Source organism: Eretmochelys imbricata, chromosome 15 (assembly GCF_965152235.1).
Source record: "Eretmochelys imbricata isolate rEreImb1 chromosome 15, rEreImb1.hap1, whole genome shotgun sequence".
NCBI classification, from domain to species: domain Eukaryota; kingdom Metazoa; phylum Chordata; order Testudines; family Cheloniidae; genus Eretmochelys; species Eretmochelys imbricata.
The window spans coordinates 12,481,912-12,494,217 of record NC_135586.1 but is presented as its reverse complement, the minus strand read 5'-3'; the positions used below and the strand labels follow the sequence as shown (position 1 = coordinate 12,494,217).

At 45.0% G+C, this 12,306-nt stretch overlaps 1 protein-coding gene across 1 annotated transcript in view; it reads right to left on the bottom strand.

Moving 5' to 3' along the window:
- Positions 1–4,878: 4,878 nt before the first annotated feature.
- The window catches only part of ADORA2A (adenosine A2a receptor), a 31,174-nt gene continuing 23,746 nt past the window's right edge, over positions 4,879–12,306 (bottom strand). The window contains exon 3 of the mRNA XM_077835023.1: positions 4,879–7,141. Within this exon, the coding sequence (XP_077691149.1) occupies positions 6,175–7,141 (967 nt within the window). The 3' untranslated portion in view covers positions 4,879–6,174. The remainder of the gene's footprint in view (positions 7,142–12,306) is intronic.

Below are 12,306 nucleotides of genomic sequence, written 5' to 3'. Positions count from 1 at the left end.
GCAGAGGAAACGCTCTTCCAGGATGAGCCCAGCAGAAATGCTCACAATAATACATTGTTAAACAAAACCAGAGGGCGGGCCAACTTCTGCAGCCCAGGACACAAAGGCACTCACACGCCTTTAGAAATATATTTTATTATTTTAATGCTCATTTAAAAAAAATGTAACCAAGACATTACATTCAGCATCACCAGCAGCGGGCTCCTCAGTTCCCAGCTGTCTGATGACTCATCACATTCTAAACCATTGGTCGATGCACTTAAAATATAATTACATGCACAGAATCCACCCCCTCTTCTCCCACTCTTAAGTGATAGACATTGATAGAGGGAAAGGGGGAGCAGCCAATATATCATTTATAAAACATTTAAATTAAAAGGGTAAGAGATACCACATATGCACTGGGGTGTTTGGGTCCCCTTGCCCCACGGGTCAGTGGGAAGGTGTAATACAAGATGGAGATGATGGCTCTGAGAAGCAGAGGAAAGAGGAAAAATTCTCCTGTGAGTGGGAAGGAGGCAAGGAGTGAATGCAACAGTTGCTCTGGGATAAAAAGGATCCAGTCCTGATTTTGGTACATTGTGGCTTGAACTAATCTAACTTCCAAAGTAAGGCTGGGAGGTACAAGAAACAGATTCAGGCCTGATTCTTGCATTCTAGGCATTTGGGGCCCAGATTGTCTTCTCACACCAATTTCCCACTGGTGAAACTTCATTTTAGTTACTCCTGATTCATGCTGGTGAAAGGAAGATCAAAATCAGACCTTTGACCTCTTCCACTCAGCACTGGAGCGAGGTGCCAGGGCCGATTCCCCTGCCAATGGTAACTATGGAGAGGATTGATCTTTAGGCAGCTTCCTTATCAAAGAATGATGGAGTATTCTACAGCTGTGATGGCCCAGCCCGCTCAGTAGCACTGCTGTTATTTGGTTAGCCATTCCTGTAGAATATTGTTAGGTTATTTATTTATTCTGAAATAAGGGCTCATCAGATGCAGATCAAGAAGAAAGGCCTTTGCTACATCTGGACGTTCTAAGAAGATGAGCAGCATCTGTGAAGGGGGAGCCCCCCCAAAATCTGTTCTGCCTCAGCCACATAATGACCAGGTGGGAACAATCAGCTACACCTGCTTGGGGAAATCAAGCATAAATATGGAAAGCATGGGTTATCCAGGATAGCCATGCCACCTGTGTGTGCCCCCGGAACCCACAGTGCATCTCCCCAAATCTTCCAGCATGTGCCTGTCCCCTGAATGCCCCAGAATCCTCCAGCACACTTCTGCCCCCCACCCCGAGCTCTCCAAAATCTCCCTATTTTTTCCAAACCTGTCCCTAAACACAAGCATTCACTCACTGACCAGCACAAATTACAAATTCCTTGGTAAACACTCATTGTCTGAAATAGCTCTTCCTGTTTCTTTCCACCAATTTTCAAGTGTCATCTGTCATTCAAACATCTTGGTCTTGTCGATACATAGCTTTCTGCTATTTAACTCTGCAATTGTACTATTCACACAGTCCACCTGAACCATGCTATACAGAATAAAGTTGTGACGCATTGTGCACACACAACCGGACAGCACGCTATCAAGCAAAATGCCCTAAGAATGGCTCTTGATAAAGTCAATCCTCGCAACCAGCCAGAACCTCGTCTAAAACTGTGCAAGGAAAATAAACCCTGGAATTTGCTAGTCTCTTGGGAATGATGAAATTCATGGAATCTTCCTCACACAGAATCAGACACTAGATAGCTCTCTCTGTGGGGAGAGGGACATTTTTAGAAGAATAGTTTCACTGAACTGGAACAGACTCCCTCTAGCCCCTACTTCCTTCCCATTGGCCCAATCCCCTGCATCTTGGCTTCCCTAAGAGTCTTCTCCTGCTCCTTCCCTGATTGCCACCTCCATGCTCCCCCGCCCCCTGCCCCAGGCTCCTTCTCTTCTTCAGAACAGCTGTGTTTCATCAGCTAACCATTCTCCACTGCAAAGGAAGTGAGGAGGATGTGGGAGGGGGAGAAGCACATCATCTTTGACCTTTGTATTGACCACTGATTTTTGAAGTTGAGAGAAGAGTGGTATAACAGATAGATAGTTGAAAAGGACAGATAGAAGAGTCAGGAGAAAAGGATATACTTTGCACAGAGCTCCTCTTCTCTGGCTCTCCTCAGACTCTCGGCCTAAACAGCCATCAGATTACGGTGGTGATGCCCAGTGTTGCCAATCACAATCAAATAAAGAGCCTCACAATGTGTGATGGTTTTGCTACAGCCCCAGCTCCTGGAGTCACGTTCTCACATTCAAATCTGTACATCCAGTTCACAAATATGGAGACAAACCTGAAAACATGAATCTGAAAAAGGATCAAAAAGAGGAAGGCAAATAAACAGAACCCAAAATGCCCTGCTTTTTAAAAATCTTGTAGTATTTGGGGGCCTGACTGATGATTTTTCAGTGCTTAGGGTTGGCAGCACCTTGACAGGGAGTCCAATACTGTGTCTGTGGAGTTTGCTGTCAACGTCACTATGCGCTAGCAACGCTGGCTCCTAAAGCTATTGATTGCCCGTTTAACATTGTCCAGTGAGCATAGGGACACTTGTATCCAACCAGTGCTCCTGAGCATGGCAGCCCTCATCTGCTTCTCTGACATTTCCCCAGCGAGATATCCCGAAGGTCCACCCCTAACACATATCAGCCGAAAGACAGACGGGTGTAATCTGATGGGCTCCATGTCATCTCCTAGTCATCTTTTCTGGATGATGATGATCATAGCACCTACAAATCCCAATCATGGACCAGGAACCCATTGTGGTAGGCGCTGTATGAACCTGGAACAAAAGATGGTCCCTGCCCCAAGGAGCTTGCATCATCCATAAATCCTTACAAGCTGAGCTGCCCTCTGCCTGGGGAAGGGATAACAATCTAGTGCAAGCTCCCCCAGTCCTGCCCACAACCTGTGCATCAATCCCAGCCTCAGCTTCCCTTCAGCTTTGGGGGCTAGGGAGACCCCATTTCCTTTCAGCTCTGCATGTTAACAATGAAAGAGCATTTGACACAGCTGGTTGAATGCCCTGAACAGCAATACTGGAGCCAATTCCAAGACCGCTGAAGATCAAGTGAGCTTATATGACAACCCAGTTAGGATGGAGGGTTTTCCAGTGGGACCCCCCAAGTTTGTTAAACCCACATAGATCAACTCTGTCCTTGTAGTAACCAAGCTGCATGTTTGGGTGTGAGGAAGCTTGGGGAGAAGTGGAAGGCAGCCAGCCTGTGTTGGTTCTTGTAAAGTTTGATGTAATACAGCATCAGGCAGATCCCAGAGTGACAGCCACCAGAACGTGACAGCACACACTTTCTGAACTTGTGTGTGTTCCAGCACATGAGCAATGCTGATATTTTCCCACACTTCCTTCCCTGCTTTGCTTCTGTGTAGACCTAATTGTTATGATATGAAGGCAGGATGTCATCTTGTGTTATTCTTAGTAGCATTTCAGCGCCTAACTGAGTTCTGAAAACATCAGAGCCCTTCATGTATTCCTCCACTGCTGGAAGGTTACAGAAGGTCGGAGATGCACAATCCCCCACATAGCATAGAGGAATATATTCCACCAGGAAAGATCACAAGTAATAAAATCCCAAACGCAAGCTATGGAGCCTGATAATACATTCCTCTGAGAGACTACATGGAAGACTCATGCCAAAAAGGAACTGATTCAACTGGACTGTGATGTCTATTGTTTTAATACAGTGGTTCTCAAACTTTTGCACTGGTGATCCCTTTCAAATAGCAAGCCTCTGAGTGCGACCCCCCCCTCCTTATAAATTAAAAACACTTTGATATATATATCTAACACCATTATAAATGCTGGATGCAAAGTGGGGTTTGATGTGGAGGCTGACAACTCGTGACCCCCCATGTAATATCCTCGCAACCCCCGAGGGGTCCCGACCCCCAGTTTGAGAATCCCTGTTTTAATACTTGCTTTGTCTTTTTGCTGAGCTCTCTGGTAGCAAAAGTAAGTTTTTATCTGTCTGACAGACATACTTGCTGAAAGCCCTGTACTGGCCTGGGAGCTTCACTGCTAAACTCTCTCCAAAGTCATACACCAACCCTCCCACCCCCATTCACCCAGGGAACACAATGGAAAGGAAATGCCCTTTAAATAGCTTGTCAATAAGGAATGATGAAGAATAAGCATTGGGTTTCCTTCTCTTGTCCCCAAATTTCCAAAAAAAAGTTATCCTGATCTGAGGTCTGGGATGGCCAATGCTCAGACCTGGACCAGTGACAGGATTGAGTGGAGATATATAAATGCTTCAGGGTCAAAGAATGGATCGCTGGAAAGGGGAGATTCCTAGGTTACCAGTGGGACAGATGGCACCTGCCTCTAGCCCCAGAAGGCCCTGGGATAGATTTTTTTCCACACCAGTGCTACAATAATAGCTATTTTAGGTGATCTTTGGAATAGTTGGGGTTTTTTTTCCGTAACCATACATGGCAGATGCAGCATACAAGCTGGTTGGGCTTGGATAAAGATTTTATTGGCCCCCTTTAGGATGAGTGGCTTCACCAGTTACAAGAGGCCATTCCAAACACATGTAAAAACCCTTTGTAACGCACCACACTGTCACGTACCCTGTATTAGAGACAGATTAGATCATGGTCTATCAGACAGGCAGGCAAAGCTAATGCTATGTCTGCACAGATCCGGGTGGTTGTTTTCCAGTTCTCTGAAACACAAGCTTCTCTCTCTCTCAAACCGCACTCACATGCCCCCCACTTGTACTGGTGCACACATATGCACGCGCACTCATTTGTAATGCACACCCACATGCTACAGGGCTTCACGGTTAACCAGATTCCAGGAGTTGTTTGAAACAATATAGAAAAAAAAGGTTTTAATGAACATGGGCTCATTTGAATTCCAACTTTAAAACAAAGTTCAATTTTAAAAGTTATTTTTACTTTCAGGAAAGATGAGAAATTAAAGTTCACCAAAAAGAGGAATTCTAGAGAAAACGTAACTAAGGCTGTGGAATGAATGGGCATTCTGCGTACACAGGTGCAGAGATACAAAGATAGACAGACGAAAGAATCACCCACAAAGACATTGCAACCATGGACCTAGTACCAGCCTGTGGTCACCTCTCACTGCTACCAACACACCTGCCAGCAATTCACAAAACCTGCCATCACCCACCCGATCAGCCCTTCCCACACAGACCTGCCCCTGCCCTGCTGTTACCCACAGCACACAGACACCTTCCAGTGTCCCTTTGGCTAACAGAACTATCAAATCATCATATATATTGTTCTTTCAGTGAAATGGAAGGGTCTGAAATATAGTTACCAGTTTGCTTCAACGTGTCAGGATATAGCTGGGACACTGTAGGCTTGGATGGAGCCACCCACTCTTGTAAACATTAATAACTGACAACATAATAGCACAAGTAACTTCCCAGTGGCCCATCTCCATGGAACACAGGGGAGGTAAAACCTTCTGTCCATATTCCAGCTCACTGGAATATAACTCATAACTGATCTAGCAGTGAGCGAAAAATCAGGAAACCTGTTGCACTATTAAGTTGTAAAAACTGATTTTAAAGCAGAATCTCTCAGCTGAAGATGCTGAAAGTTCCCACCAAGTGAATCCCTTCACTCTCCAGGCAGCATAGGCATCTTTCCCGACCAGTCGGCATTGCTATACCTGCTACTTTCGTTGAGGCCACAGTGTTAAAAGCCCCACCCCCTCTTCCTCCTCAGGAAGTAGTAAATGTTTCAGCCACACCCTTATTTCTGTTGGCAAAGACACTAAACTGATGAACAATCACAGACACACAGTACAGCATAATGTTATAACACACCCTGTTGGAGCAGAGTCTCCCACTGCTAAAATTCAGATGTCAGATTTGACCTTTGCTCTCTTCAATCTGAGCTGGGCCTTTGACAGCTATAGTGTCCCTCCTCTTCCTTTATTTAAAACGGCGCCTCTCGATCTTTTTCCAGTCTAGTTCTTCGGATCTTCCCATCAGTCCTGGGTAGGGACCCCCTACGTGATCACGACCTGGCCTCGCTCCTCTTTTCCTCATCCTCCTTTTCTGCCATAGCAGAGGCAGCCAACAGAAAAAAACAAAAAAAACAACAGATTTCGTTCCAGTGGGAAGACGTTGTGAGAATCATCAGGAAATGTCAGCTGCCACGAAGGTTGAATTCTCCAGTTCAGAGTAAGAGACACGAATGCCAATTAGCTCTTCACTAAGAAGCTCCATGTTCTTGCACGCATCTGAAAGGTTCCCATTTTTGCAGGAATGTGGGAGATGCCCATTTATCTCCATGTCTAGTGAATTCCCATTGTGGTGCCATTCCAAATCTGTCTTGCATTTACTCAAGTCCTGCATGTCAGTATCTTTGTGGATAGCACCCAACTCCCCATTGGCGTATATGTTCAGGGCATACTCACTGATCCTAATGCTGGCATTCTCTCCATCCCCACCATAAGTGGAAGTCCTAGTACTGGCAGTACCAGTCTTGAACTGCTTCCTGCCTACAATATGCTGCCTGAGAATTTTACGGAAGGTGAGTCGGAATTCCCTGATCCGGTAGGCATAAATCAATGGGTTCACTACAGAGTTGGCATGAGACAGGATAATGGCCAGGTACATCAGCCAGAGGGGAGGACGGGCACAATCTGGGCAAAAGAGCGTGAAGCAGTTTATTATGTGGAGTGGAAGCCAACAGACAGCAAACAACCCAACGATGATGGCCAAAGACTTGGCCGCATGGACTTCCTTCTGCAAAGTAGAGCGTGAGCGTTCCCCATGTACCATCTTGTTCTCCATCTGTTTGAGCTGCCGCCTGGCTGCCAGAAAGATTTTCAAGTAGATGCCAAACATGAGGAGGAGGGGCACCAACACACAGGCAAAGAAGTTGTAGTAGACCATGTACTCCATGGTGACCACTGTCTCGAAGAGACAAGCTACCATGCTTTTACTGCAGTTGCTGGACAAGGAGTTATTGGTGTCCTGAGTTTCCCTCTTGGAGCATTTGTTCCAGCCCAGCATGGGCGTCAGGCCGATGATGAAGGATAAGACCCAGCAGATGGCAATGATACCTTTGGCTCGCGAGCTGGTCACCAAACCATTGTACCTGGAAAGCAGAGGAGAGGAGGATTAAACAGCTTAACTGGTACAAGCACCTGATGCCCAAGTAACTTCCCAATGCTCATCTCCATGGCATGTATGGGGGAGGTACTTTCATGGAATACTCCAGCTCGCTGCAATGTGCTTATCCAAAGCATCACTGAACTGCAGTGCTGAGCCCATTTCCCTCAACCCAGTGAGGGCCAGAGTGATGTTGCACCTGAACGAGGAGCCCTTCTAATCTATCCTTTCCACTCTTGGGTGGCGAAGCCAGCAGCACAGGTCAGCTCCAAACAAATAAAGCCGATCAACATTTCCCTTCTCTGCCTTACAAATACTCACTCATGGTTATGAGCCTGCTTGTCAAAGCATAGAGGAAGCAACCGCCCTGCTCTGCCCCTCCGCCCGCAGGGAACTGAAACACCCAGAGCTGCTGCTCTAACTTTATCTCTATGTACTGCCAAAGGCAGAAATAGCTACTCAGCATCCCTGTTGTATAGTGTTGCTTGCTCCCTGTCTGAGTGCAGGTAGGGTCCCAGGAGTACAGTACAACTGCCCAGTGTCACAGAGCTCTAGGATACTGTGCTAGTTGCCCAATTCATAGAGTTTACAGCCAGGTCTCAGAGAAAGGTCACCATTGGTTCAGTTTCAGAGCTCAGACAACACAGCACTCCTTTGATGGCAGTCACTGGGAATTCAGTATGGCCAACCCAAAGCTGATCAACTGAGACGGGATCCAGAACCAAGTCTCAGCAGCTGAGCAACGCTGACAGTTGGGCCTTTCACAAAATACCCAATGCAGCATGGCTGGCTGCCTCAGCTGAAGAAAGATAAAGGACTCTGAATAACAGGACCTACTGTGGTCTGGCAGAGCTCTGTGGTCAACACATCATTATACCCCTCACGCCCGTGCTTTCGGCAATAAAACCACCCCACTATTTTGAGAGAAAAAACAGAAGCACGGTAAGCACACCACCAGAAGACCTTTGTTTGTTTCAAATATTAGCTGATCCCTGGGGCTAGCAGGCTGCTGTAAGCCCTCAGCTGAAGGTACCAGTTGTACGCTTTGAAAATATAAGTCGTAGTAGTGTGTCACATCTGAGTACAATCTCTTTTCCCCTCATAGTACTTCACACAGAAAGGGAATGGCAGGGTTCCCACATTGTCCGTTGCTGGGTCCCACACTGTACTTGACCCTGTGCGGGCGTGATCTGAGTAGGGGCTGTTCCCATGTTCTCCACTAGTTGCACTGCTTCTTTCCCCATGTCGGATTCTTTTAACAATCAAACTTTAAAAAAAAAAAAAAAGAAAGAAAGAAAAACAACCCTCGCTCTCTTTCTCAATGGGTTTGTTCTTCCCACACACACTCCTCTCCTAAGGCGGACTAAAGCTCTGCAGGGAAGGGGAGGAGGGATGCTGCTTGTCTCAGCCAGAGAACAGAACTGGGAGCTGGCATGTGTTCTTAGCTCCTGGAAAATACAGCCAGGCCTGAGATGGGAGTGCAGGATGATCATTCATTTATTCTTTAATCTCATTTCAAAAGCATAAAAAGTGGGAGACTGGGGGAAAAACAAAAAAGCATGCTGCAACTCTTTTCTCTACAAGCTGGCGAGAGGACTCAATCCAGATCTGGAAGCTAGATAAGGTTTCTCTAGAAACTGGTGACAGTTGTGTGAATCCTCAGAAAGTGTCAAGAATACTGCCAATCCAGGAGGAGAGAAGTGGAGTTACTCTTAAGTTCAGTTTTAACCGACATGAATGGAATTATACCTGTGCTTCAAAATGTATATTTAAAATTACAAAGAGGGAACAAGAGATTGGCAGATGGCACTTGAAGCTTTAAAAAAAACCCTAGAATTGGCTGCATCTTTGTCAGGAGGAATTTTGAAATTGTACAGCTGTTATCCCACGGCTGGAGAGGTCCCTTCCCTGACACTAAAAATACATTTATTGCAGCTCCCAGTGACCTCTTGCCTCCCTGTGCTCTTACCCTCTGGGGATTTCCATGCAACAGGCTTCAAAGGCTTGTGAAACAGCTTTTAACCCAAGCATCCTCCTTGCTGTACTGCCCTACAGTACTGGGCTGGCAGTAGAATTAATCAGCATAGAACTGGGTCCTTCTATAGCACCTCTCATTCAGGGATCTCCAAGAGGTTTGAGTTGTGCCTCAAACATTCCTGTTTGACAGGTCCATAGAGACAGAGAGATGAAAACACATTATCTACAAACAAGTTTGCAGCAATTCTGAAAGTGTCAGGACAAGGTGACAAACCTCACCACCTCTATAACCTAGTAAGAAAGTGAACTCAGGTCTGTAGAGATTCAAGGACTACACACAGACTGGATTTATTCCTGTAGAGCAGCCAAGTGCCTTAGAGATGGGAACCAAATACAAATGTTTAAATAGATAGAAATAAAATCATTAATATAGGATCCAAGAGGGCGCAGGCTCTGAGCATTTAAAAAGTCATATTCCTGCCCTGAAGAGGTTATAATCAAAGGGACTGATCCTATCAACAGTTACTGCAAAGCTTGACCCCCATTGATTTCACTGGGACCATTCATGGATAATAAGTAGTGAGTCTGGTAGCAAGTGATACTCCAAGGCAGAACATCTTCCAAATGTCAAAAGCCTCGTTACAGTGAGCTTTTCTGGTGCTTCTCGAGCAGCCAGGAACTAACACATGGCTAGTGGTGTTAGCATACAAATGAGGAAATAAACTACATTCACTCCAAGCAGGGCTGTTTAATTCTACGCCAGCAAAAGCAAGGGTGTGAAAAACAATGTTTGCCCCAAAACAGGTTACATCGGGAGGGAAGAGCATTACAAACTATGGACAGAAAAAAGGGTGTGAACCCAGGGATGTCTAAGGGCGCATCTGACTGCTCAGATCCAAAACATGGGATTTAAAACAGAAAATCAGCCATTTCAGCAGCCACTTTACTTGCATACGGTTCAATTATCAAGCGTGAGCTACCATACCACATCTGAACTCCAAGATTAGCAATAGGGCAACTAAAGTGGACATTTAAGAAGACTTTTCAGCATCTCAGGTTTCAAGCAGGGCTCACTACATCCAATTAATTTCAATCTGTGGTGATGAAAATGTGACCTTTCATTCCAATATGAAAGGTCACACTAGCCAGCAGGAACACCTTACAGAGAACTTCCAAGTGACTGGGAACATGGGTCTCCGCAATCCTAAGAAAAGGGGTGCCCACAATTACTTGCACATCTAGGTTATCCAGGAGCAAATCAGAGTGGGAAGAAAGATTTCCAGTTCAGCATGTTGTTATATGTATTGACATTGGATCATCACAAATAAAAGGATTTCTTCCATCGTTGTTTGCAGTGTTGTTGTAGCTGTACTGGTCCCAAGATATTAGAGACAAGGTGGATGAGATAAAATATTTTCTTGGACAAACCTCTGTTGGTGAAAGAGAGAAGAACTCTATATCAGCTCGAAAGCATGGCTCTTTCACCAACAAAAGTTGGTTCAAGACATTACCTCACCCACCTTGTCTCACAAATAAAAGCTTGTTACCTTTGAGAATGGGGACAATGTGCTGGACAAATGGTAATTTGAGAACTTTTCTGTTTGACTGCAGGAAGAAAACCTGTCTTCTTCTATCCAGTGCACCTCACCTACCTGCTATTTCATCACGGGAATACCTTTTATACCACCCTCCCCCCACACACGCACAGTCATATGCTTGGACATTGTGCCCTCTTAGCCTTTTCTAGCAGCAAAGGACTTGGGAAATGCCTGTTGTTCTTGGCCAACAACTTTACCCTAGGGCTAACCAGGACCAACCAGTTTTATTTATAACACCCAGGTTTTGTTGTACCAGTGAGCAGAGGCTCTCAGTGCACCTGGCATATTAGGGACATGAACGACTTACCCCTGAACCATTCAACATCTAGTGCTTCTCCCTACCTCAAACATGCCCCAGTACCACTGCTGGAGTGCAGAACTTGTATTAGCGCCTGTCAGACTTTGTAGGCTAGTCCATAATTCCTTGCATCATCAGCTAATCATTTAGAAAAACTTTTGGAAAGTCTGTCAAATTTTGTACCATTTTCCACCAAAAATTTTTTGGAAAATAATGTTTAGAATTTATGGGATATTTTTAATTCATCACTGCTTGTTTGACACCCACTTTTTAGAAAAAATAATTATACCCAAGCGTGTGTATTTTCCCCACCAGCTCTTGGACAGGTCAGGAATGTTGAATCTTTAACAAAAGATCTTTTCCTCCAACGTCTGTCAAATGTTTGTGTTACTTAGGTGTTGAAAAATGACGTTTTGAACAGTGTGAATATCACTTCCCCTTTCCATTAACCAGGTTTCGCTTTCTCCTCATGTCTGAGGTCAGAAATCTATTAAGCGATCTATTGATCCATAGATTGTTCCAGGGGAAACAGAGTTGACAAGATCGACCACTGCTACTGGAAAAGACAAACAAAGGGGAACACACAGGCCCTTTTGTACACCAAGCTACACACGTAGCTTATTTCCATAATGTAATGGTATAGCTTACATCCTAGACATGTGTCCAAACTAGGGGGCTATAACACAACTTTACTGGTTTCCAAATCTATCTGCTAAAGGTTATAGTGGTACAAAAGGCCATACAGACCAGCCTTCAGGTGAAGAGCACTGCATTAGTTCACAGTGCAGAGAATGTCTTCACAATGATAAGGGACAGAAGCCTTTTATTCTTAAAAGGATGATTTTATTAATCAATAGGAGTTCTGGATGGCCACACTGCTCACAAGTGGCAAAGCCACAGCTAAGCCATGCAGATCATCTCAAATGATTCACCCTCAGAGGTGGTGATTGCAAAAGTATGTAAGTGACTCAACCCTTCAAAAGCCAAATTTATCGCATCACCATGGAATTGTTACATACCACACTAAAAGAGGTTTTGCAGATACATTTGGGAGACATTAAGCCTTATGACCCCAGTCCTGCAAACATTTACATATGCTTAACTTTAAGCATGTGAATAGTCCTAAGGGGACTACTCACATACTTAACTTTAAGTCTGGTACTATTTTTATATCCTTCCACCTGTAACAGGCCAGGTTTCCTTAGCACCACGAGTCCCACTGTGAAGACCTCACAGGAAGAGAAAAATATAATTAACACATCCTAGAAACCTCTAAAA